The 27,785-nt window shown below is 50.4% G+C and overlaps 1 protein-coding gene across 1 annotated transcript; it reads right to left on the reverse strand.

The window, feature by feature from the left end:
- Positions 1-508: 508 nt before the first annotated feature.
- On the reverse strand, positions 509-27,703 carry RGS8 (regulator of G protein signaling 8). Its single transcript, XM_045516637.2, has 6 exons — positions 27,633-27,703; positions 25,557-25,685; positions 23,013-23,114; positions 22,033-22,097; positions 6,438-6,604; positions 509-5,239 (listed from the first exon to the last, which is right to left on the reverse strand). The coding sequence occupies exons 2-6, from the start codon at positions 25,580-25,582 to the stop codon at positions 5,057-5,059; spliced, it is 543 nt and encodes a 180-aa protein (XP_045372593.1). The 5' UTR covers positions 25,583-25,685; positions 27,633-27,703; the 3' UTR covers positions 509-5,056.
- Between the last annotated feature and the right edge of the window lie 82 nt (positions 27,704-27,785).

Here is a 27,785-nt window from a genome sequence, read left to right on the forward strand (position 1 = left end):
ATTCCCACCCCATTTCCACCCACAAGGCTGCTTCTCCTGATGGCCAGCCCCGTGCCAGCCTCTGCCAGAGGGAGGCCGCGTGCCCCGATCCCCCTGCCCCCACCGGGGGGCTCCATGCGGTCCATGTGCTATGGGACGCATCTCCTCATGAAGAAATGTGGGCAGAGAGCAAAGGGCAGCGTGTTCAGGTTCTGTTTATTGTGTTCTCACAGCCGTGTTTATAGTAGAGGTGAATGACATGATGGCACTTTGCACGCTAATGAAACAACTCAATGAGGACTCCGTGAGCCAAGCGGTTTCTATGGCAGATGAGCTGCTACAATCTGTCGTGCGAGCCGCGTGACTCAGCTCGTGCTGTCCTGCCTGGGGCGCACCCCAGCCCAGCCGCCTTTCCGTACCAGGCAGAGGGGAGGGAGAAGAGGGGCAGGAGGGGGGAAGAATCAAGAAGGGAACAGTTCACGGAGAGGACCCAGATCCCGCACCTGGGAACCCAGCGGCCCATCCTGCCGTCTCTCATCCTGGTCCACAGCATCTCGTGAATCCTGAGAGGTCACGGGGGACAGGAAGACATCTCTGCTCTCGGCTCCTTCCTTCACGGTCCCACGCCCCGTAGCCCAGGCTCTCCACACCAGGCGATGACCTGGCCATCTCTTTTGCTTCTAAAATGGAGGATGCAGACTCAGAGAGGACTGGCATGTGGCAGACTGAAGGATAGCCTCGGGTGCAGTCATGATTCCTCTGCCTTGCTCGGAAGTGGGCACCGACGGGGTCAGGGGAGCTCTGGGTGCCCTTGTGGATGGGAGACTGTCCTGCCTCTGAACATGCCACACCTCACCTTTCCCTTCTGGTTTATGGAGAAGCAGGTGCCACGTGAGCGGCTTCACTCTTTCCCCCTTGCTCCTTCCTCTTCAGTCTTCCCCATTCCCAGCCTCCCCCCAGCTCTCAGCACGAGTCCATGCCTTTCCCTCACGGTCCAGGGCCTGGAGAACCTGGACACCCAGCCCGGCCGAGGACAGGCGCCCGGGACCTGTGCCCAGAGGCTGGGCCGGCAGCCTGGGCAGAAAGCCGTTTCGCAGCTTTGCTTCATCCAGAGCAGCAGGTTCTGGGGGGAGCACCGGAGAGTGAGGTCAGCTAGGAACTTTACAGCTGCCCGTCTGGCCTGAGACCAGAGAGGGAACGGTGAGGGTGTAGGGCAGGAACCCAAACCCCGTGGTGGCCTTGGAAAAGAAAGCCTCAAAGAGCTTGACAATCCGAGGGTCTGACACCCTCTACTGAGAAATCTGGGACTTGTTGTGTTACCGCTGTTGTTACAACCTCACCCTCTTCACCCGTTCCCTGAGTCCAACCACCATGTCGCAGGGCCTTGGGGACAGAGACACAGCCTGACACGAAACGACCAGGCACAGGAGTGCATGAGAACAGACGGACAGGGAAGCAGCCTGGCAGGTGAGCTGGGAGGCTGCACTGTGACTTGGGAGGCACGGAAAACCCCAAGGGCCCCTCGGGCCCCCGGCGCTGGCCCGCCTGCTGCCTGACACCGCACGGAGCTGGGGCAGAAGCAAGTTCCTCCCGGATGAGCAAGGCAAGGCAGACGGAGAAGGCGTAGAGCAGCCACCCTAAGAGTCCAGTTCAGGGCCGGCCGGTTCCCGGTTACCGTGCTTGCCGGCGCCCGGGCGCACGCCGGCCCTCCCGCCGCATGGCTGGGCCTCGCCCTCGGCTGGGCTCCTCCTCACGCCTCAGGCCCAGCCGCCCAGCCTCGTCTGCACAGTGGAATCACCTGTGGGGCTGATGCCTCGGGTTCCATGCCCAAGTTGTTCTGGGGCGGGATCTGGACACCTGGGGTTTTTTAATTCCCCAGGTGAACCACCAAGGTGAACGCGTCTCTCTTAGACCACTGTCTTGGACCATCTTTTTTTCAAAGTAGGGTCCACAAGCCACCACGCACCTGGTAATTTATTAAAAATGCAGATTTCTGGGCCCTTCCCCAGATCGCTTGGACCGGCATCTCTAGGTGTGGAAACCTGGGAATTAGCACTTGTCACAGGCTTGCCGGGTGACCCCTGCACACCTTCAAGTTTAATGATACACGTCGCTCAGGGATCCTTCCTCACCCCAGAGCTGCCCAGGGCCGTGAATGGTTGTCGTTGACTGTTCTGTTTGGTTCGCCAAGGGCAACAGGAAATCTCACACCAGCCCCCAAGAAGGTTAACACTCAAGCGGGGCCACAAGGCCACTCAGCGATGGAGAGCAGTCCTGAAAGCCACAGCTCCGTCCAGCCTGCTGCCCTGGCGTGCCTTGGGCTTTCAAAGGTCCCAGGCACAGAGCGAGCCTCGAGCCCAGGAGGCAGTCCGCAGCACAGGCCCAGCGTGAGGAGCAAAGGAAGACGTGAAACGGAGGAAGCGGCACCCGTGGGCGCCCACCTAGCGCGGCAGAGGAGGTCTGGGGGGCGAGGGGCTGGGGCGCAGTGGGACTGGGAGATGCAGATGGTCAGGGATGAGGTATGCTTGGATATTGCTCTAGATGTTGTAAACATTTCTCCTTGTTTCATCACAGACCAAAATCTGGGTGGGCATGACCAAAGTGCCTGAATGCAGCATCAGAGCAGAGCGCTCCGTGCCTCTTGTGGGAAGCAGGTCATAAAGGGTGTGAGGAAAGCTCAGCCCATGGGAAGATCATCTCTGTGGTGTATGAGTCTAGTGCTCATAACTGTCTCTCTCACACACACACACACACGCACACACTCACTCTCCACAGGAGTACCATACACATAGCTATCACGTTTCTCTACGCACGAACGCACACCCACAACACACTCACTTAGCGGCAAGTTTTGGAATACCCAGGCTTGGTCCTTCTCACCTCCCCATCGTGGGAAGGCATCACCAGGCGCCATGACCCCACCATCAGCAGCCTGCATCCCACCAAGAGCTGGCGAGAGCTCTTGGCCCCACATGAGGCCACCGCCCAGCGCTCTTGTTCAGACTTTCCTCCTGGGAACAGTGGAAGTGGCGAAAAGGCCCCTCTTAGCACGTTTCCTGTTTCCATAACTCTGTGCTCTTCCAATTTATCTGCACCTCATATCCGACAGTACAGTTGGCAGCAGATGCACATTTCATATGTAAACAACGTTTAAAATACCCTGTTTGAGATTTTGATCATTAAATTAATTCTGGCAGCTTAAGCTAAGGATGGTTTTCCACCAGTGGGGGCAGGGGAACACTACCTGATCTAACTAGGAACACCCACGTGCGGCCTCAGAGTTCGTGAACGGGGAATTCCCAGCTGTCCCCGGGAGGCCCGTGTGCTCACACAGATGTTCACACTCACAGCTGCACGGCAGAGCAGTGGACCCTAACAGCCAGGGGGACTCAAGAGCCTTCTGGGCCTTGTCTAGCTGTAGCCAAGGAAGGAAGAGATTCGTGAAGTTACTGGACAAGTATGCAAACACAGGAACACCTGCACATCTAAAAAGGCAGCGAGAGGAGAACGCTCCAGCCCGGTTCTCAACCACCTGCATGCCAGAGCTCACACCTAATCACGTGCTGTTTCACTCAGTCCAGCTGGAAGTGTTGTAGCTCTGCCGTGGATCCAAACCCAATGGCTGTGAGTGGCCCCAACAGCACGCCCTCCGCGATGCAGGCCACTCTTCTAGGCTCCTCCTCCACATTCGGGTCTCTCTGCTGAGGACTCGTCTCCTTGGCTCTGCAGTCTTGGGCCAAAGTCAGCTTCTCCCTGGGCAGCTGGAGTAGGTTTCCTGTCTGGCTCATCCTCCAAGGAAGAGTTTCCTGATGTTTTTCCAAGAGCATCCCCAGGGTAGCACGAAGCCATTTTCTGAAGGTCTCCACAACCAGATGTTCACATTGGTCTTAGCCTCACCTCCTGTTCCATGTTCAATCTCCGAAAGTCAGAGGTCAGGAAGGAAGCCGCCGAAAAGCCAAGGTGGCCCTCACGAGCGGGACCTTTCTGAGAACGCACGCTCCCCGGAAGCAAGCTGGAAAGGAGTGATGGCCTAAGTTCCCACTCTCCCCATCATGATTGCATGGCCTGCATGGGGGGCGAGGGGGAGAGTCAGGGGAAGTGGGAGGCACCGTGGAGCTGTCCATGCTCCTCTGGTTACGGGAGTTCACCTCCCTTTACCACGCTGTCTGTCATTCTAAGGGATCCGTGATGTGGGATGCGCAGGGAGGCGACAGCAAGGAACACATTAAGCAACAGAGGGTTCTATGTGCCCCACTGCACGGAGGTCTACCAGTGCTGCACTCCATGCTTATTCCGCTTCTGGAACACTTCTTGGCAGGATTGAGGAAGATCTGCAAGCTGAATCTTTCTTAGTAGCAGCTCCACATCAGACTTCAGGAAGGACAGCTCCCGAGGCCCTTTCTGGAATTGCAAGGGTAGGGGAGTCTTGTGAGTTTCCTAGGCTGAGATGGGCAGTGATCGCAGCTTTTCACACTGGTCCTGCGGAAATGGAAAAAACAGCCGACTCCATGGAGTCCGCCCCTCTTCTCAGAGGCCACCTGTCAGTGACAGTGCGAGAAACCCTGGATGCCCCAGAGACCTCTCTTCTAAACTGTGAGGTCCCAGCACCTGGGACTGGCCATGACATGGTGACAGCAAATCACAGATGTGAGACAGAGTCTTCTAGCTTTTCCTCACTGGGGTGTGGGACAAGTTAGAGAGTCGGGAATCCTAACGGAGGAGGGGGCGGGGCTGGTGGAAACTGCATTTGCATTATTTACACATTAGCCCAGCACAGCAGCTCTGCCTTCTCAGTGGACATGATCCAAGGCATTATGGCGGGTGTGTGGCCGACCCAGAGAAGGGTGACAGCGACAAGGTGCTACCACTAACCGAAACACAAACGTGGGTAATGGAATAAAGTCCGAGTTCCGGTGGCTGCATCATACTTCGGAAGGGCCCTTCATCCCCGACTCACTCCCAGCCTCCCAACCTAAGTGCCTCTGCTTTTGAACACCTATGACATTTCACATTAGACTATGGTCTTGGCAGCAAGGGGAGGGAAAGCCGGCGATCTCCAAGAGTCTCCGTCTGAGGTCTAACTGAGCCTCCTCTGGTTTTGGGACAGCAAATCCAAGTACATTTTGGACCTCAGGAACCGGGGGTACGAGTCCTTCTCCATGAGACTGTGCACTTTCCCCTGGGCCTGGTCGAAGCACGTCAGGGATGGCTCCTGCATGTTCTTCCTCGTGGCTTCTCGGGTCTGGAAGTCTATGTTTACCTGGAGACACAAACAGAGAGCATGGTCACAGGCCCGCAAGGCCCAGGGTACCTGGAAGATAGTCCTATATGATAATTAATGACAGCATCTTAAATACGTATTCATGCTTTTCAAACTGCTTTCATGAAGTTCATCCCTTTTGACCCCGGGAAGAATCCTGTGAGGTCTGAAGACCAGATATTCTTTGTCCCAGTTTATAGATGAGGATACTGAACTCAAAAGATACCAAAAAGCTGGTCTAATGCAATGTGGAAAGTTAGTAGAGCAAACCCTCAAATTACTTAACTCCTAGTCCAGGGATCTGCACGGTGTCAGGCAAAGAGTTAAACCAGAGGCAAGCACTGATGTGGATTCCCTAACACGAGCCTGCCCTTTTGTCCTTTCTTAACTACGAAGGAAACCAGTGCCCTGGGGAGAAAGACTACGTTTAGAACGTACGTTTCTGCTCCAATCAGCTTTATAAGGAGCCTGCAGCAATCTGGCCACTGGCTGAAGACCTCCTGTGTCCCAAGTCAAAACACAGTTGAAGAGTTCTAGGTACAAAATGCATCTTAACTCGGAGACAGCAACTATTTTTCTCCTATAAGACCCTCCCAGGTAAAACTGTTTTGTAACTCAGAAAACTCAGAATAACAGTACGTAGAAATTCATATTATTATTATAAGTAATTATAATAAATTATCATAAAACCCTATGAATGACTGTAATTAGTCATTAACAAGCAGTGACAAACAGTGAACTGGTACTTTATCCCTAATACTCAGAGTAGTCTTAAAAGCTAGGTAATATTATACCCTTTTACATTATGTACCCAAATGTGATTCAGAGACACTAGGTGACTTGACCAAGGTCACACAGCGAGTAAGCGGTGAGCTGATGTGGGAACAGGATTCCAAAGCACATGCTCGTCCCATCAAGCCACGCCGCCTTCCACTAGGGACACTAACGTGGGTTCAGTGGCATCTAGTCTGCAGAGTCCCTACAGAGACAGTTCCTGCTGGCCCCTGTTTACCTGAAAGGCAGCTAACGGAGCTCCTTTTTCTGGAACCCCTGGGCTCTGCACCTTAAAAGTGATCCCTTTGTATCAAGAGTCAACAGAGCAGTGAGGTTCAGAAGAAAGTCCCCATCAAATGTGGCACAAACCCCCAGAGGGGACAGACACGAGCCCAGGAGAGACGAGTGACAAGACTCAACACACCTCCCTCGGAGCCTGCACATCCACGAACTCCTCAAAGATCCTGTGCGCCTTGGAGACTAGCTTTGCGGTCGACCTGGTCTTCTTGAACTCCTCACAGGCCAGCCAGAACTCCAGGTTCTCCTCGCTGAACTCAGTCTTCAGGAAGGCACGGAATGCAGCCACCCCATCTGTGGATGCGGAGGGAAGTAGAAAGGAAGAGAAATAATAGGAAAAGGTTCAGCTCAAGAACTGCAGAAGAAAGAACGAGAGGCAGTCATGATGCGACAGTGGCCCCGACTGCCCACCCCCCACTGCTGCTCCTGCACATCCTTTGAAGCCTGCATTCTCTTACACGCCCAGGTCCCCTCAGAGACAAGCCATGCTTCTCATTCGAGGATCGGGGGATATTACGGGGAAATGTTTAGGAAGCCAGCACAGCAATGACTATGGGAAGGTCCGGTCACTTCTATTCAGCCCTCAGTGGTCACGACCTGTCCCCTAATACAGACTTGGCTGTCCCCTGGGTCCCTTGGTGAGCTTGCATTTCTAATTAGGCCAAAGTAATCTATGTAATCCACTCCCCGCCCCAATCCAAGTCAGCCAACCTGAAAAAACAATCTGTCACAAGACAAACTGGCGGGGGAGGCAAATGCCTCAGGGCAAGTCCCTCACTATTAGCAGAAAAATGTCAAAGTAAACACCCCACTGAAATACAGTCTGTAATGCCATCCTATTACACGGACTGGTTCCCCTTTAAAAAGAAACTTTGGGGGCCCTGTATTTTAATGATTTATTCCATGGATCCTTTATTTTCAAAAGATCTTGCCTGTCTGGGGGAGGGTATAGATCAGTAGTAGCTAAGCATGCACGAGGTCCTGGGTTCAATCCCCAGTACCTCCACTGAAATAAATAAATAAACCTAATTACCTCCTCCACCAAAATAAATAAATAAATAAATAAATAAATAAATAAATATCCTGCCTATCAAAGTATATGCTTTAATTAAGATTAATTATAACTTTTCTACCAAATGATTTAACAATTAATATATCCTTTCATTTTTCTTAAACAATGTCTCGCATATTGCCAAACAGAGCTTCCAATTGGAGTAAGATGAGCAGGGTTACCACACAGATTTGGAAAGCGAAATGACATTCATTGATAACCTAGGCATTCAGCTGGCGTTTTTATTTTAAAATAATTTTTACAAATTGTCTTAACCCTTAACGCACACTCCCCAAGTCAAATGAGAGCTTTAGTTTCCTACCAACTGTCCTCGGGGGAAGGGCAGATACAGACTAAAATAAAGGGCTGCACTGGTTACAAATAACTCTGGCTATAATGTCTTATTCCTCTTCCAAAATTGACTAGAAGGACTATATGTTAGAAGTTCTTAATTCTGGGTGATTGGATCCCCTGAGCATCTGAGGTCCATTCACACGCACCAGGACCGTGCTCTGTCCGGCATCATTCTGTGAACTGGTGGCGCCGTGGGGTGACATATTCAAATATTTGTTTTTAATTTTCTGAAACGTTTTTATTTCTCCTAATTAAATAGTCATTGTTTATCTTTCAAAATAGATGTTTTAATGTGCACACTAGAACGCTAGCCATAAAAGCCAAGACTTCTAACTGTAGGAGTCAGGAACTTTAAGGGTTTTGGTGGAACTTCCTAAAGCTAAACTTTAAATCACAAAGACATCTAAGTTTGGAGGCCTGAGCTTAAATAAAGAGTTTTAACAAAAATAGAGGTGGTCATGAAATTTATCAGCCCAGCCAGGACATTTCTGAGTGAAGGGGGCGCCTTCTGTTAATCACACCGGGACAATGAACATAAACCATGACCATCACGGGCGACAACCAGGACACACGGGCACTTGATTGTACGACAAGCAGTCTGGAGAAAGCAGAGTGTGAGGCAAGGTTGTTTCCTGCCAGGCAGGATGGAAACAAAATTGTTCTCGTGCCAGGCAGGGGAGGAGGATGGGGAGGGTAGCATCGTTTGGATGCACATGAGGGGTCCTCTCAGGGCCCCGCGCACCCTCCACTTGACACTGGGTTCCAAACCCTGAGAGGAGGGAGCAGAAATCTGAGAAAAATTGAGAACCAAAGTGAGCATGAAACGGTGGCGTGGCAATGATTAGGCAGAGAGATGGTCTGAGAATCATTCAATTCAATAATTTAAAAAAAAAAAAACTCCTCATGTACCAAGTACTGTGCAAAGTCTATCCCTGTCTGCAAAATCCTTTACAGATGCTCCTTCCACTGCACCGTGTCTCCTCCGGGTTCTCACAGAGAAGATCCAGATGTTTCCGCGGGATCCAGAACGAGCAGGGTCTGAGCGCTGGCACGCCTGCCAGGGGGTGGCTGCCGCGGCAGGAGCGACAGGCAGAGGAGGGAGGGAAGCCACCTGCCACCGCGGAAGCCTCTGAGGATACCCAGTGCCGGGAGAGCCAAGGGGGTGCTGCGGCAGCAAAGCGGCCTCAGAGCAGGGACCAGCCCACATGTGACGAGAGCCAGGGACACTCTCGGCGGACATGGGGAGCGCTGCGGTCAGGGTATGGGAAGGAAAAGTTCGGGGGGGGCCCTAAAACACTGCGTTTATCTAAAGGAGCAAAGGTGGAGTGACTTGAAAGAGTCACTCAGGGGAGCCTGTTGTTTTAAAACCAGAAAAAACTAAATTCTTTGAATCGGAAAGTTTACGTTTGTCGTTTGTGTTAAATTTTGTTTTGCTTTCTTTTTTCCCATTTATTTATTTCTACATTTTTTTCTCCTTTTTCAGTTTTATTAAGTAGAAGTGTTGCAATTTGACTCCTGTACACATGACATTGCATGGAAATACACATATACGGTACTTTTGTTAGTTTACATATATGTACCAATTATTGTTTCTAAGGACAGATCAGATCTTTTAGCTTTTTAAACTTACATAGTTATCAAAGGAATAAAGCCATCTACGGAATAAGAATCAACAGAAAGCGGGAATCCAGTCATAAAGGACAGTCAGATGTGCTTACACATACTCAAGAAATCAAAACGATAATTAGTTCTTTCATGTCCTTCTTATTATCGTTGTTACTTTTTAGAAAAAAAAACTGAATTCCTTGAGTGGGAGAGTTTAAGTTTGTCATTTGTGTTAGATTTTGTTTTGCTTTTCATCGAACAAAAATGCGTGCTTGTGAGCATGCTGAATCTAGTTATAGGCAGAGAAAACGACCTCTCTGCCCTCCTCAGTGGCATTGGTGAAGGTCGTCCTGCTAAGGGAATTGGCCTCACGCTGCCCCAGGGACAGACACGCTCTCCTTGCGTCAGGTCTCGGCTTTCCTGGGTCTCTGTGTGGATGAAAAGAGGTATCACCTGCAAAGGGCTCTCAGGAACGCTGCTTGACTGCTTCCCGTTTTTCAGATGAGGAAACTGAGGCTTAGAGAAGTGGCTTGACTGAGCTCACACAAGTAACAATATGCAGCATTGAAAAACATAAGATCTGCTAAATACCCATCCGGCAGAGCAGTAATGCCATCTCCATTCATTTATTCATTCTTTCACCAGTTATGTGACCCAGGCATTCCGCTAGGTGCCTGTGCACAAAAAATGGGCACAATGAGATTCTCACAGAACTCGTGGTACAAGAGTAATTTGAGCCAAGATAGCATAAATTATGGTAATTACGGTAGAGATGATACGGGAGATGATGGAGAAGGCAGAGGATGCTGTGAAAGTCCCCAGGAGGGGCGAGATGATGGGGAAGGCGGAGGGTGCTGTGAAAGTCCCCAGGAAGGGCACCGGAGCCAGTCCTGAGGAGGAGAGGGAAACCGTGCAGGAGGAAGAAGCTTCCAGGCTGAGCTGTGAAGTTGAGGAGAAGGAAGCTCAGTGAAAGGAGGAAGGGGAAGTAGGAGGAGAGAGTGGCAGGAAGGAGGAACCACACAAGCGAAGGCTTATAATTAAGAAAGGTGATTTAAGTAAGCAGAAATGGTTTGGTAAGACCAGGGTTTAATAATATAATGATAATAATGCTAAAAATTATTGAGCCCACTTATAGGATGGACATACACCAACAGCCAGAGAGAGAAGGATGCCACGGCACCACCAGAGGCCAGGGACGTGGACATTTCATGGAGGAAGTGGCCGGTGTGCCCAGGGCTACCCAGAGGTCAAGCCGGAGGGGGTCCGAGGGGTGGCTGGCGGTCATTAGACTCAGCGACCCGATTCAGCGACCGCTGGCAGGAACAGTTTTGGTGGTGTGAGGAGGGCCCTAGCCACCCTGTGGTGAGAACCGGTGAGGAGTGAGAGGGCAGGAAGTTAAAACAATGGGTTCGGGTGTCTATGGGGGAGTAGAGAGATCAGACAGCACAGCTGGGAGGAGGCAGAAAGTCAGGAGAGAGCACATGTGGGGTGTGTGTGTGTGTGTGTGTGTGTGTGTTGTGGGTTTTTGGTAAGATCGTATGTTTAAATATCAATCTGGTCAGAAAAAACTTGTTGAGCAGGAGGATTTAAAGTTAACAGAAAGAAAGAGCTTAGCTGAACAAATGTTGCCTCTAGGAAGGTAGAAGATATAAACCTGAAAACCGCGGTTATGACGGAGAGAAGGAGGGAAAGGCTGCATGTGGGTGCAGGGGAGGGAAGGCGCTCCTAGATGGCGTTAGCTGGAGAACGCAGCGGGAACTAGGGACTGAAGGGCTTTGTTTTTTTTAATTTGCTTAGCATTTGGGGAGGGGCGTTTTCTTTGTTTGCTACGTGCCATGCTTTTCACTGGTGATTTTACAGACGCCAGCTCCATTTATTCCCACAGCAGCGCTGCTCCACAGGTAGCATGCGTGACACCCTCTCGTTTTCCACTGGCGGCAACTAAAACTTACAGAAGTCAGGTCAATTTCCCAGTGACACACTGGGAAGAAGAGCCAGGTTTCCCTCCCGTCCATATGACACCAGAGCAAGGTCTTTCTAGATGTGTGTGTGTGTGTGTGTGTTTTAAGATTTAAAAGCATTTAATGACATAGCATCTATTTAACAGATAAGGCAGAAGTTGAGAGGTTCAGGTCGTCCAACTGAGCATACGAGTGACCCCCTCTGCAGTTCCCAGGTGTGTCCCAGGCGTGTCTGCCTGTGTTTGCAGGCAGAAGGAAAAGAGCGAGGGAAGGGAGCAATGAAAGGGGCAAAAGAATGGAACCTGGCAAAGGGCAAATTCTAGAGAAGGAGAGGGATCACGGAGAAGGGGAGGAACTTGACTTCCTTAACGTCAAAAGTAGAGAAAGAGAGAGCGGGGCGGGTGAAGATGGAGAGAAATGGTCAGGGAGGGACATATCTGAGCCGCGTCAAGGTGAGCAGCCTGGATCTTCTTTATTCATCTGGGGTGAAGTCCCTGCAGGGCCTGCCTCCACCTGCTAGGTTTTGGAGCTACAGTGGAAACAAACCAGACAAAGGCATCACCTCACAGAACTCGCAAGCCAGCCCAGTGTAACAGACATCAAGCAATTATTTAAAACAACGAAATAATTACAAGCGCAGTGTGTGCTGCAGCGAGGACACCTGAGAGTGGAAAGAGCTGCTTTGGAAAAAATGAATAGGAACCTGGGAGGAAACAGGCAAACAACTGCAAAGACCTAGATTTCAGTTCCTGGGGAGGGTTATGAGGCACCAGGCAGTGAGCAAGGGCGTTGAGTTTGGGGGCGTGCCCGTCATTCACAGACAGGACCGCCAGTTCCAGGCTGGCAAATGGGACCTGGAGAAAGGCAGGAACCAAGTAGTTGGGACATTAAAAAAAAAAAAAAAAAAAAAAAAAAAAAAGAGGAAGACGCTAAGCAGGAGGTTAAAAAAAAAAAGCTGAAGTTAGAGGGGGATCTTTTTAAATAACCACGGCAAAGAAGTTTTGAGTCTGGCACCACATCAAATGTTTTGTGAACAAATGGCATTTGCTCCTCAGAGCAAATCTATAGCATAGATTCTGCAGTTTTTACCATTTCACAGTAGAGGAAAATGAAGCTTAGAGAACTTAAATAACTTGGCGAAGGTCACACGGTTAGCAGGTGCAAGGATGCCGAACTGCAGAGCCAGCACTCCTACGTGAGACGGGCATCCAGTCCGCAACCCTGCACCACGATGGGGCCCAGGGGATGCCCGCGCCAGCGACGGCTGAAGGGTTGGGGAGGCTGTGCCACTGCAGCACAAGACAAGGAGGCCTCGAGCAACACCACGGAGATGACGACATTTCCAGGAATGATGGCAACGGAGGAGGTGGGGAGAAAATGAAAAAGTCACTGCAGGAGGCGGAGGAGTAGGAGAACGGGCTTGGCCGGCAGAAGCCAACCGAATGACACGGAAGGCAGCTCACACTGACTCCGTCGGGGTGGGGATTTGGAGGAAAATGTGTGGTGACCTGATACTCAGATTGCGACTGTCTGGCCGCACCGCTGAGGCAGCCTGCCGACCCTGCCCATCCCTCCTGGGGCGGCAGGACCACTGTCTCAGCCAGAAGCACCAGTTCTGATCCGAGTTGGGCCCATAATTAGCACATTCAACTTCGCCAAGTCTCAGCACCCGCGTCTGTAAAGTGAGGGAGGCGGATCCCACGGACCCTCCCAGCAGGGGGAGCGCTCTTGGCCCTCATCGCAACTTCGACGTCCCTGCATCACACTCAGCTCTCAGCTAACGGTTTTCCATTCTCCTCATCCTCATCGTCGCCAACATCAAGGACTTACCCCAGGCCACGTTCTGGGGTAAGTAATCCTTACACCAACCCCGCTATCAAGGCAGAGGGGCTGGAGTCAGACAGCCTGGTTCTGAATCCAGTGTGTCCTTGGAAAAACACCTGAGCATCTCAGAGCCCAAGTCTTCTCACTTTGGAGCGTTTAAGTGAAATGTCCGTGGACACTTGGCCAGTAAGGATGGGAAGGTGGATTTACACCTGCGTGACTTCAGAGCCCACCTGGCCTGCCTCTCCTCCGGTGACCATTGGCGGGCCCCACATTATCACCCCCTCCAAAGGACTGATGGACAGTAACCCCAAATCAGACAGTATGCTGAAAGTATACCACAGCAGGGCCAATTTGGCTCACAGAGCTGGAGAGTCTCCCCTGGGACCACACCTGCCATCACCTCCTCTGTGGTGACAACAGAGGCCACCAGATACCACCTGCAACCTGGAATCTGTCTAAACTCTCTTCTTTCCCGTGGCGCTGACACCTGCCTTAAGGGTCCCTCTCGGGATGCGGGGTGCCTTACGGAGCAGACAGGTACATTTGCCCACTGTGACTGGGGCACACAGTAACAGAGTACAGCTGAGTGACCTTTTAAAGAAGTATCCTCTTTCGGGCAGCCTTGACCCAAGATGTATTTGCCTGCATTTCCAGGGCAGGCTTCAGAGGGGAGGGGGGCCAAAGCACTTGAAATCTGGCAGGAGTTTGAGGGAAGAGCTTGAGATGGGGAAGAAGGAGAGACAGGCCTGGGAGGGTCTGGACCTGAGAAGCAACATTGCGGCAAAAATGCCCTGGAAAGCTCACAGAGCCCCGCACAGACCTCCGAGATCACAGCCTTCCTCCTCCACTCGCCCTCCCCTCTCAGCCCCGGCCTCTCCCCATCCTTTCATGTTCCCAGGGCTGGCTCTGAGCAAGGCAGGGTGGAGGGTGTCTGTGCAAAGAGAAACTTCACCCCGGAACATTGGAAGTGAGATGGGGGTGGAAGACGCCCCCACCGTGGCTGCAGGAGCCCCTCCCCTTCTCCAGAGCAGATGGCCACAGCCGGCTTCTGTGCTCGGACTGCTTGTCTCCCACCTGGCCCACCTTTCCTGCCCCTGCGACCTAGCAAAGGAGCTGTATGCGACTAGAGCCAGTGGCATTTCATCTTCCCATCTACCTCCTTCCCTCCCTCCTCTGTCACCTCCCACCTCCTCCCAGCGAGCCTTTTGTCTGGTCCTTTCCCTGACTCCTCAGCATCTTCCCCTGCCCTCCTCCCTTTCCTTCTGTCCTCTGTCCCTTTTTGCTCCTCCTTCCATCTTTCTCCTTCTCTCCACCCGGACCCTCTCCTTCCCTTCTGCTTGTCCGTAAACTGCAGTTGGTTCAAACGTAGGATGCCGGAGCATCTCCGAAAGGCTCATCGGCATCTCCTGGCATCTCTCAGAGTGACCTGCTTTGTCAGCCACGATTCCCCAGCCTGGGAACCCCTCCCCACAACCCCAAGCACCATCCCCCCACCCCCACCCTCCATGTTCCCTCCCCAATACCCCGAGAACTAGAGTCCCCCGTCCACCACCCCCAAAGACTCCAGGCAGCTGGAAAGAGTGACTTCTCTCTGATCCTTAAAGCTGCTCTGCCTGGGATTGCATCCTGGCTCTGACACACACTAGCTAAGTGTGACCTTGAACAAGACGCTTAACCTCTCTGTGCCTCAGTTCTCTCCTCTGTGCAATGTAGATCCTAACAGCACCTGCCCCCTGGGGCCGTGGGGATGATGTGAGCTCATACATGTAAACAGCATGCAGAGTCTACCCCGAGACAGCGACTGCTCCACACGTGTTGGTGACCATCGTTCCTGTGCTGCGCTGGCCTAAGGAATCGTCAGACAGAGCGCAGCATGCCTCATACCAAAAAACGATGCTGGTGACTTAGGTAATGGGTGAGAAACAGATCAGGAAAGTGAGAGAGAAACAGGAGGATCGGCCTTTTTTTTAAATTTCATTTTTATTTCACTTTGGTCTTCTTTGTACGATCTTCTAAGAAGTCAAGACTTTAAGGACATCAGACATTTTTGAGATTAGTGTCTATCTGGTCACAGGAAAGGAAAGGCTTGTGTCCAGAATTCCTGGAACACGGGACAGAATCCTGGCATCCTCTCGAGCACTCACAGAGTCTCCAAGAACACACCCGTGGCCGCACACGCTGCCTGCTGCCGGCTTCCTCCCGCTGGTTCTTTGATGCAGGGTGCTTACATAAGAAAAGAAACTGGGTCACTATGAATGAGCCGTGCAGCCAGTGCAGCAGGGAGGGTGGCTTAGGTAACAGTTCAAGGTCCAGGAGCCCTGATTTAGCCGGCATTGTGCGTGGACTTGAGCCTAGCTCAGCTCCCAGGCTTGGAAAAATACAAGATCACAAGACTGATTTTTTTTTTTTTGCCTTTCTATTTGCTAAAGTGTAGTCCCAAAGACCAGAGTCCACTTGCATCCCTGATCAACTGGGGAAAAAAATAAGCTGGTGAATGGGTCCAAGGTCAGACAGGAAAGAGGAGAGGAAATTACATTTATAAAATCCAGGACACATATGCTAATGGTGAAATCAAAACCTCTCTGACTCAGAACCAACCTCATAATTTGAAATTTGTGATGAGAATAGGACCAGGATCAAAGCCTTTCTTTCATATTATCTACAAAAATGAAGGTTTTTAAGCAAATAACTGGGGCTAAGAAGATTTAAGTAGGAAGATTGTTTAGAGAACAAACTATTTCCAGTCACTGACATTTATTGGCAAGCAATTAGTATGCTAATTATACTTCAGTCCTATGATTAACGTAATTTTCTTCAGTGATCTCCACCTTGTTAGTGCGTGTATAGCGAGAGGATAGATTGTGATAGTAGCAGGATTCGGCTGCTGGAATCCTTGAGTCAGAAAGGACACGGGAGAGCCTGCGAGCAAGCCCTACACTGGACACAGGAAACGGTGAAGCCCTGAGGTTTCACGGTTTCTTGTCTCCAGGACATGGACACGGAAGAGGAAGGAGAACCTGGGTCTTACAACTCCTTTTCCAATGTTCCCTCCTATTTTGTCAAGGAGAAGCTGAGTCAAGCAACAGAAAAAAAAAAAGATGGTAGAGTCTGTACCTGCAACTATGGTAGGAAATTGGCAAAGGGTTTTTTTTCTTAATTAAAGGGTGACAGAGGAGATGTGCCGCCAAGAGTGCAGAAGTTTAGCGCTCACAATAGTGTGTAAGTTTAGATGCCCTTAAAGCAAGAGAAGTATGGCAAGACCCCACGTACACCCGTCCACAGGCTGAAAGACTTTAAAAAGTAAGCATTTAGGAAGGTTTGTCCAGTTGGTTTGATGTAACAGTACTGCATGGAGTCTCAAAGAGGGAACATAACCAGATTCACCGACCAGGCTTTAAAAACTGCCTCCACGGACAAATTCTCTCACGTGCACTGAAGGGAAATTGGGATGATATGAGGAAGGGATGCCAAAACCGCCTGTGGCAAAGGGGTTTGAATTTGAATCAGGCTCCTGGCTGGTGCTAACATGACCCCCATCCTAGCCACAGTGTTCAACCTCGGGCTGCCCGTGGAATCTCGGCTCTGATGCTGACACTAGCACATGGAGGTCATGAAACGCATGTGTCCTCAATGAATTTAATGTTGCGTTATAACAGCAATAATAAGACCTTTTATGGAGCCCCCCACCCCGTGTATAAGTCATCACACCTCGCATTTCACACCTGTAATCACATTTCATTCTCACCACAACTCTGCGAGCTAAGTCTCACCATTCCCCTTCTACAGATGAGGGAAGTGAGGTTTGTAGAGGTGACACAATTTACCCAAGTTCACAGCCGGTGGGCAACAGAACGGGTGTCCAATTGCTTTCATTCAAACCTTTGTCAGCAGCTTTTAACGGTTACCTGATATCATCCAGGCACCTCCTTCTCTAAAAGGCTAAATGCACATTCCTGGGTGCAAATAAGGATGGCGCTGTAGAGAGGACGGCAAGGAGGGAGAGAAGTTTCTCTTCCACCCATCTCTGGTTTGCGTATCTCTTTTTTAATATCCTTTGCGGGGAGAGGGAGGTAATTAGGTATTTATTTATTTACTTACTTACTTATTTAATGGAGGCACTGGGAATTGAACCCAGGACTTTGTGCATGCTAAGCATGCACTCTACCACTGAGCTATACCCCCCACCCCCAAATATCTCTTTCCAACCCTCATCCTCACTTTATCCAGAGAGCACACCTGCCATGTTTGTTTATTTCCTGTTAACGCCCTCCACACGTGGGGTCTGCGAGGCACAGACAACGCCCCGTGAAAGGGACACATTGCCTGAGGACGTGTGAGAACTTTAGCACAGTCCTAAGTGTGTTTCTTGAAGAGCACAGACCGCCTGCCCCACCGAGGTGCTCCAGGCTCATAGTTCACCTTACTTGTGCCTCAGAGCAGTGTTTCTCAAGGTTCCGTGGGCTTAATAAACACTACTGGGGGGCTTGAGAGAAAGCAGATTGCTGGTCCCCACCCCCAGAGAGTCTGACCCAGCAGGTATGAAATGGGACCTGAGAAATTTCATTTCTCACAAGCTCCCTGCAGCTGAGGTGCCGCCTGCCTCGGCTTCCATTTTCAGTAACACGGTTCCAGAACCTCTGGCCTTGGAGAGGCATGTGGGAAGGAAGGGCTGTGTGACAAGTGGAAATCTGATTATTAAACTGCACATCCTAGAGCTCAAGACCATTTAGATGGGCAAGTAAGGGGTTTCATGAGCTGATAATGTAGTGTTTGATTGTTTGGGGTTTTCTGCTGGGTTGCTGTGTGACCAGGTCAGGTCATTCTGTTTTTCTATATCTCAATCATTATCCCAAAGGGGTAATTAGTTTTAAAAACGAAAAGCTTCTTTATTGGTCTCCTTCGCTCAGAGATGAATACCAAGTCTGCAGATGTAAAAGAGCTTTCCGGGGTGCTGTTCCACACACAAACCCAGCCTTCCTGGGCCTGGTGGGGCAGGTCAGAGTGGACCCTCCACGCTCTGCGAACAATGAAACATGGCCAGGGACCTCTGGCTGCCCAAGGTGAGGCTCTGTCATCCAGGTGGGGAGCAGGCTGCAGGAAGTGAGAAGGGGGAAGGAATTCTGTCTACACCTTCACTTTAAAACTGTTATGAATCCAACTTTTATGTCAGGGGAAAAAAAAAAACAAAGGAAGGAGGGAGAGATGGAGGGAGGGAGAGAGGATTGATTCAGAATTAAGGACTGAATGTCCCACTAAAAGCTGGACAAATAACAAGCATATGCCTGGACCTCATGAGGAATCAAAGCAGAAGACAGACAATTCTGTACTCCCCAGCAACCTGTCAGAGAAGATTTCCCACAAGCTGGGAGCCTTCATTCTCCTGGATGTGAACTGCAGGGGCGTGCGCGCGCACACACACGCACACACACAGCTTCGGGGGCAGATTGTGTATACAAAGTACAGACACCAAGTCTAATTGTCACTGGATGAACAGGAAAAAGACACCAAATTAACGCACGTTAGAAATCCTCCCCTGTCTAATGAAGCCATCAGCAATTGCAATTTCATTTTTCATTTGTTCGTTAACAAACAAACAAAACAAAACAGAGCACTTAGCCAGTGGTTCTCTCCCAGCCCTCCGCAGGTGCTTCGCCAGCTCTGTACTGCGCTTCTTGTAAGCAAAGGTAATTGGAAATAAACGGCTCCAAATATCTGCCTCCCAGATTTTTTTATTCTAAAGTTTAAAAAATGGCCACGTGGCTTTTCCCCCCTGAGATTTGAACCAGAGAGATGCTCCTCGCACAGGGGACCCTGCCAAGGAGAGGGGAAGGCTTCATAACACAGGTGCCTTAGCCCCTCATCGGGCTGTGCAAACCACGTCAGCTCTAAAGCAGTTTTACATAACCCTGCAGGCAGTGCTGACTCAAACCCCCTGCCGTAGGGGACTAGTTCTTGAGGCTCCTCGGTGGTTGCTACAGACAGCATCCTGGAACAACAGGGCAGAACTAGATCTGGCCCCCTTGGGTCCAGACCCTTCACTGCAGAGATGAGAAAACAGATTTTTCCAAGAGACTGAAGGATTCCGTCAAGACTGCCCAGCTATTCAACAGCAGAGATGGGTCAAAACCGAGAGGTCTGACTACCAAGCAGTGTTCTTAATTGTGCAGAAGTATGTTCCCAGATTAAATGAAACTGTGCTCTAAACCAAAAGCAGCCCTTCTGCTCCGGATCGGTGAGGACTTCTAACACTGACAAGGTGGAATTTCAGAGGAGCGCTGAGTGTCAGCATTCTATTTGAAATCTTGAGGCCCCAGATCTCAGTCAGCATGCTGCCTTGTTTCCTGCATTATTTGTATGCGTGTCTGTTTTCTCAGAAGGCTGCATCCTTGACCAGGGAAGGGCTGCCCTGCGCATCTTGGCGCCTGTCTCTTATCAGCTGCTTAGCACAGATGCTGTACGTCATGAACACTAAGTACACTCTTTTTAGAGTGAATGAGTGCCCTAAACACTCAGGCAGAGCAGGATGGCAGGGATGCTCTGCAGACTGAGAATGGGAACAAAAATAATTCTCTGAATTTTCTGAAATAGGAAACTCAGGGAAGACAGCTGCCTAGGTGTGGAGAATTAGCAGGAAGTGGGTTCGAGACTAACGCACGCTCTTCTGGGGCCCAGTGATTCAGCGATTCTCCTTTCTTTGCTTTTGAGGACAATAAGTTGTCTTACTTGAAAGCCCTGCACACCTCTGATCAACTACTGTCCCTCCTAAGGGACCAGCACACACATAATCCCTTTGGAAAAGCTAAATCAGCCCAAATTGAGTCACAATACTAACCCAAATTAATTAGACTTTTAGAAAGTTGTCAACACCCTTCGAGGTGAGCTCGGCTCTGACCCCTCGACAGCTTCCCAGGGAGAAAGTGTTCAAGGTCTAAAACCTTGAAATTCTGCCAGAGGCCCTTGAATAAAAACCTCTTGCTTTTCAAAGACATTCACACTGTTGGCTTTTTATTTCTGTACAAAACAGAAATAAAAACAGAATATCAGACTCCAAGAAGGATCACAGAACTTCAAAGTTCAAACAGCCTATTTCTGTAGTGAGTTTTTTGTTTTTTATTTTTTTTTAACAAAGAAGCAATTTGGTGTCAGCTTGTAACCCCTTAGTGGGAATCCCTGTCTCAGAAAATTGTTATTGCACTCCTGGAAACCCAAAGCATCCCTGACAGAAGCAGAACCTAGTGTCTTTAGCTCTTAAAGTCACTGAATCAAATGCAATTAAGCCTCTTAAATCTCCCGGTCTTGCCCCCGCAGCAATCCAAACACGTCCAAGCCTCCATCCACTAACTTTACCACCATAAACTCTGCTAATAAAGACCTCATATTAATAACTGGCAGCAAAATTTGCAACCTTATTCTCAAGGCACATTTACTTTTCATTTGCGGTATAAAAGCATCGTCTAAAAGCATTCCACCAAATTCTCACAAAACCCCTTCACATAGAGAACCCCAAATCATCTAAGGTGTCCTCTCATGAGGAGTGTCATTCCCGGGTGACAGGTGGCACACAGGTGCTTCCACCTTCATTTCAGAACGAGGAAACAGCCTCAGGGACTTAAACTGAGTCAGTCAGAGGCCGAAATAGAAACCAAACTTTGAGATGACCTTGAATCAAATCCAGCCAGAAAAGAAGGCGTACACTGATAGTGACACTTGTTTAGCCAAACATGACTCCAGAAAATAAGCCAGAATCACCTCACAAAAAAACAAGCATTACCGTCAAAGCCTAAGGGTTGTACACACGCCGTTACCTTGGCAAAGTCATCGCAGAGGCTTGCTGCTTGAGGGTGCAGCCATGTGTTAGATACACTGTATCTCGCCTGCTTTATTTTCCTTCCTAAGAGTGATCCACGGAACACTAAAATGACTATTTGTCTCACAAAATTACTTGCTGCAACATGTGCTTGTTCTTGAATGCTGCATTTCATTTCAAAGTCTACTCAAACGCACTTGGCAATCAGCATTAGGATCGGGGGCATAGTCAGAGAGAACTGCTCATGCAGATGAAAGCAAAATTACTTCTAAAGACGTTTTCTGAAGACTGGGGGGCTCCATCAGGGCCATGAACCTGCTGGTACCCGAGCTGGGTCAAAATCAAGAACACAAGTGTGAGTGCCAGCCGGTGCCCTTCACTTCATTGGACAAAATTGTGTCCGCCAATTAAGTGGCGACAATGTCCCAAACTAAAAGCAGCCCTTCTGCTCCCAGATCAATCAGGACTCCTATCACCGACAAGATGAATTGACGGGGGGCGCTGAATGTCCGTGTGAAGCCGTCCCTTCTCTTCACAAGGCCCTTCTCCGTTCCTCACCCCTCCTCTCTCCCTCCCAAACGAAAGGCGTACGAGACGAGGAGAGGGGAAAGTGGAGGCAGGAGCGTGCTAATAAGCCCTGCACCCAGTCAGAAGCTGAGGGGTGTGATACGGCTGGGGGAGTCCACCCCCAAAATAAAGAGCGACGAGAAAACTCAAAACTCGGCCAACTCAAACCAGTAGCAACACGCACAGGCTCTCCAGTGACTTGGGGAAGGCATTTAATTTTATAAAACAAGGTCTGGAGGGAGTCTAGACTCTCTTTTCCATCGAGCCCGTCACTCCAACTCCCTAAGCCCGATTCTTCTTGCTAAAGTTGCTGAGAACATGAAGGGACCACACTTTCAACCCAGAAAACAGGAAATAAGGGCTCTCTTCCCACTGCGTTTAAATTATGTTTTCTTATCTATCCGCCCCCCGGACGGGAGGCTCTGTGAGGGCAGAGACGGGAGCTGTCTGGGACGCCGGGCACAGTCCCTGGACCATGACGGGTACTCGGTGCATCTTTTGCACAACGGATGATTTTGCCGAGACAAGATGAAACTGGAATTCTACTCACACTTATGGGAGAGAAGCACGTCAAAGGAATCGGCCCACCGCGTAGCTTCTTCTGTGGACAGTCTCCTAGGAAAGAAGCAACATCTGTCTTGACTATTTCTGAAATGACCTCTTCTCCTTCAGCCACCACTGAGATTTGCTCAGGAAAACAAATCAAAACCACGGAGGGCAAATGAAAGACCGACTGTACCTGGATTCCTGCAATTCTGTCTCTGTACATGTACACGTTCTTAAGTAATTGATGGAAAAAAAAATCTCAGGATTGGAATTCTGTAAATTCAGTGTGTTGGTTTTCAGTCTCAAAAGCAAAGCTAAGAAAGGGCATCATTTGAAGATGTCACTGTAAACCAACTAGACCTCTATTAAATTAGTTAATTAGCTAATTCATTAATTTAAATGTCAAGATGACAATGGAAACTAGATTTGGAGTCAGAAGAGTCAGGCGGAGCTCCCAACTCTACCTCTCACTGTCATCTCAGTTTCCTCGCCTCTGTAATGGGAATAATGACCCCCATCACAACTCCCTGGGAGGGGGGCGTGGCGGGGAACGAGGTGCCATCTGCGACGTCATTTAACACAGTGCCTGCACAGTGTAGGCACTGAATCCATACTATCTGAACCTAAGCAGATTTTTCGAGTAGATTTGAGTATGTGTTTCCAAACTGAGAAGCTCAGATTGACAACTAAGTAGAACGAAGAAGGATCGTTCACTGCAGCTGTATGAGACTGGCGCATGACGTGGTTTTCTTAGGAGAAAAAGGAGGATCCTATTCCGAAATCATTACGCCATGCACTCGGAAAAGGAAAATAACGCTCTTCCACTCATGTCCAGAGGTATAAAATAAGCTGCCAATGGGAAGGAATTTATTGTTACTCAGCTCCTCTGTTCAGCCATCTGCCAGAGAGGAAGAGGTTCCATAGTCCCTCGGTGGGCACCCCACGGTGGGCACCCCGGGAGCGCTGCGTGGCCGCATTACTCACTTTAGAGCACGGTTGGGCTTGTCGGGGAGAATAGCTGTGAAATCACTGCACGAGTCTGACTTGTGAGACAGGCATCCCAGTCGAGTCCTCATCCCTTTGTTCCTGTAACAAGCACAGGGGCGGAAGAACACGGACCGTCGTGCTGGTGACTGTCAGCCCATCAGAGGCCCCTGGGCTGCTGTGGCAGGAGCCAGCGCTGCCCCCTCCCGTCCTTCCCCAGGCGGCCCCTGAAGATTTCCTGAACAGGAGGAGAAACACCTAGAGGATGGGGGAGCCACTCGCTCCCTGTCTTGACTACCAGAATAGTAATAGGTTCCCTGCCCCTAGAGGCGTCATGCTTTTTAAAGCTGACATGCAAGTTGATGGTAAGTCAATGAAGGTCGTTAGCTTGGAAGAATTTCTAAATTACGATTCTCTGTGGGGAAAGAAAATACAGGGATGACAAAACAACAATCCACATTTTGCCCTCCCACTAGGAGGGCAAAGTGGCAGCAGAAGCAGCCGTCAGCCCCGATCGCAGAGCCCCGGTGGTACCCACGACACGGGGAGCAGAGGGACGCGTGCACGATACAGGGGCGCATGTCAGAGAATCTCAGAGCACAGACAAAGTGTGGGGCTTACAGGCAGGTCAATTCTGCCCCCGGTTCTTCACCCCCATCCCACAAACCTGGGGACATACAAGAATGGCTACAGGCCAGTGAGGACTGATAACTGCGGGGGGCAGAAGAGCAATGGGCACAACCAGCCATTAAGAGCCAGGCTGCCCTTGGTCAGCTTTTTCACTTACTCAACTAAGCTCTCGTTTATATTTTGGCTTAACTCAATCAACATATTTCAAATTTTAACATGCTTCCTTAAATTTCTCATATTGTTTATTCTCCTAAGGACCAGGCACTATTTGGGGCAGATCCAATGAGAAATTATGCTAATATCTTTTCCTGACTTTCACTACCACCCTGCTTTTACCTTAAACCAAAGACTGGAAAACCACAGTCCTGCAAGATGCCTGTTAGTGTAAATAAAGTTTTATTGGAACACAGCACCCCCGCTTGTTTATATATTGTCTAAAGCTGCTTTCAAGCCCAAGGGCAGAGTTGGGTGGTTGCAACGCAGATCGTATGGCCCATGAAATAAAAAATATTTACTCCCTGGCTCTCGATAGAATAAGTTTACTGACCCCTGACCTTTAACCATGGCAACTGTTGGGATGGAGGGCAAAGGTAAGAGGGGGGGATTGGGGATAATCAGGACGTAAGAGTGACTTATAAAAGGGGGCTGCCATGTGCACACTGGTAACAAAGGGCCATAGAAATAGTCTTAGAAGATGTCATTCTCCTTGTTGGAAGGAAGTCTTCCAACCTGGCTTTCCCTTCCTCGTTTTCACAAATCCTGGTCCCGCGCAGAGATGTCAGAGGTCACCCAATCCCATCTCTTTTCTTTCACTTCAAATGGGTTTTCATCCCTGACCGTGGTAATTGTTCACAGAAACTTTATCCAGCAAACGTCTACAGGGATGGTATGGTCTGGTGGGGATGGACAGCACTTGTATTCCACGGCCCATCTCCGGGGAGACTTTTAAGGCCGGAATCCCCAAGTTCCCAGAAATATTCCCTCTCCTGCAGGAAAGCAGGCCTGGACGTCCTGGGCTCCCCTCTCTCATCTCAGCCAGGCATATCGTGAAGGCATCGATTTCCTGGCTTTTCAAAACAGTGGCTATGGCCGTTCTCTCTCCCTCAACAATGAGCATCTTATGTCCACGCCGTCTGACAAATCATAGGGTGCCCCAGCAGTGGGCCTTGCGGGCAGCTGATTAGGGACCCTTGAGTCATCACATTCCATGAACTCAAGTGCAGGTCCTGCTCAGGCTGCAGCACGGGCCAGAACCCACAGAACCCTCTCAGTGAGTCGGCTCATTCCTCGGTGCCTTAGAAACATCAATCATTGAACAGTCAGGTCGATGCCCCCAAAGAGCAATTAGGAGGATTTCAAAACATAGCAAATCCACGCACGCCATCTAACAAGGTTTGGCAGGGGCCAGTGCAAAGGGTGCTACTTGTTACCAAGACAGCGATGAGCCTCTCAAATAGTTTGCAAACTATTCTTTGGGGCAAAATAGTTCTAATTTTCCATCTTGCCTAGCTGAGACTTAACTTTTCAGTTAGGTCTGAAATAACAGCAGGAGTAAGTCAAAGGTTAAGATTACTTTGAGAAAAAAAAAAACAAACCGAAACTGGGCTTGCCTTCATCTTTCTTCTCTGTCCCAGTAACTCACAGAGACCTCTATGTGGTTCAGCACAAGCTCATGCACAGCCCCACCCCGTAAGTCCCGCCAGTGGATGGGAGGGCTTGGTGCCAACGAAGGCTCTGTTTGCAAGGCCCCAACTTTGCAGGAAGCACCCAGGGGAGTTCAGCGCAGTCTACCCGGGAGGCCTGGGGGCCGGACGCATGGGATTAGAAGGCGTGGGACAGGCTCAAACAGCAGGAGAGACGGGAAGGTGAAGGAGGAAAGGGGCAGGGGCGAGAAGACAGGGTGGCGCCCGTTACCTGCGTGGCATCAGCAAAGCCGCCATACAGGCTCCTGCTTATGGTTAACCCGCTGGCTGGTGTGCAGGGACGTCAGGGCGGGGGATGAGACTGCGGGGCACAGGGATCTACCCCTTCACGTCCTCTCACCTAAAATCAAAGAATCTGCCGTAAGAGGGGGCCTCCCTCTCCCCTCTGACGGCACTACAAGTCCTCGCAGATGGCTCTCTGCCAACGGAGTATCTCTCCACACACCCCCCATCCCCACGAACATCTTCTTGTCCCGGGCGAGGGTGACCAACCAGGGATGGGCCAGGACCAGCTGCTGGGTGGGTTTGCGCTGCTGCCTGTGGGTCAGGAGTTCCTGCTTCCTCCGACCACTGGCCATCAACAGGAAAGCGGGACACAGGCCCCCGGGAGGAGGGCATGGGTGTGGGAAACCAAAAATGACCGTTCTCTGCATCTTCCTGGAGGGGGGCCCAAGTGACCAGCCAGCCCTGGGGGGGGGGGTGGAGGAGGGGTCAGCACTTGCTCCAGAATCGTCTGATTGGCTGCTGGTCTGCTTCCCACCTCCCGCCAAGGGAACCTGTCCCAGAGGTGGGAGTGCAGAGCCTCAGGAGGGCGTGAGCGGGAGGAAGGCTGGAAAAACTCCAAGGGAGGCCTGTCAGGCACTGTCACCACTGAGGCTCGCGCCTTGGCGGGGATCACAGGCACAGGCTGAAGAAATGAATATGCAAGTCACTCTCCCTGCCCACATGGAGGCTGCCCGGCCCACCTGTCACAGCCTGGGAGCCGGCCTGCTCCTGACCTGCAGCAGGAAGGGCATCAGGGAAAGGGGGTCTGGAGGTGGAGGGCGGATTGCCTGATAAGCTCTTTCTCTCCTAAGGGTCCCATTCTCAGGGCTTCCAACCTTTTGTTCCCAAAGACGGGAACCAATAGGAAGACACATGTGAAGAGTGCAGCCTATCCACAAAGGGTTCCCCTGGGGGAACCCTGACACCAAACACAGAATCCATTTTAAAGGAAAGCTAATTTAGATAGATAAGGCCCCAACGCGATGTACGCTGGGTGAATTATTTCGATATTACCTGGAACCTTCCACGAATACTTTTTAAAATACCTTTGCTAGTAATACTATAATTAATCAAATTTAAAAGATTACTTTGTTACCACCAGCAAAAAAATTAGTTAGACTTTGCGTAAAGGCTCATCTCCAGGAGACTGAGCAAAGACTGTGCACAGTGTAAGCAAGGAATTTGCCTTAATCTTTGTCCTAACAGTGCATACACCTGCTTGCCCAGAAGTCAGAAAATCGGAGCCCTTTACAGCTGCAAGGAGCTCTAGAAACCATTATCTGGGGCCCCTTGGCCTCATTTTCTCTCACTTGCGGGGTACAGCCCCAGGGGAAGGGGATGCCCATGCCAGGGGCCTTCATTACCTGGGCGCTGAGCAGAACCAGGGACCGCCACCCACACGCACAGCAGGCAAGGTCATCTAGGGTGGTGATCACCTGGCCTCCTGTCCCTGCCTTGTCACTCTTCCCATCCCACTGCCGGTCCACACCGCCTTCCGGAAGCTGCTTAGATGCCTGTCTCTCTCTCCTCCAAATCCAGCGCTTACCACCACTGCCCCTCAGCCCCTCCACCGCCTCCTCCATTAGCTCAGTCTTGGAGTTGATTCAATACGAATCTGCAGGATACTCTGACCCCACCTTTCTCCCAGCACCTAGGGGCTCTTAGCCCAATTGGCGCTTGACTTCCGCGGGACAGAGTTTGGGTTACCCAGAGACCAGGGGGGTCAAGGGTATGAGGGCACCATAACACATGGGCCCTAATAAGTGGACATCAAGTTGCAGGTGACTCTGGAGCAGACAGGATAGGACACATTGGAAAGAGAGGATACTCAAGGAAAAAAAAAAAAAAAACAAGGTTAAAAGCAAAGAACAAAGATTTATAAAGAGGGGAAGAGACACTAGGAGCCTCAGCGGGAAGAAAGCAATCAATATGCATGGTGAGGCAGGTTAATTAAATATGGATAATGCAATCAGCCCACACAGGCACCCCGGAGAGGAAAGAGAAAAGCCAAAGCAATACTCACTGTCTTTGACCAGTCCTCATGGCCTGCAGGGCTTTGCCAGCGGGACGGTCAGAGAGGCTGCGGGGAAGGAGCGCTGGGGAAAGAGTAGATCTTTCTCTTAGCAGTCCTTGCGGGTGAAGGGCATGTGTGCATAAACACACAGGCACACTCATG

This window comes from Camelus bactrianus, chromosome 21, assembly GCF_048773025.1.
Source record: "Camelus bactrianus isolate YW-2024 breed Bactrian camel chromosome 21, ASM4877302v1, whole genome shotgun sequence".
NCBI lineage: Eukaryota > Metazoa > Chordata > Mammalia > Artiodactyla > Camelidae > Camelus > Camelus bactrianus.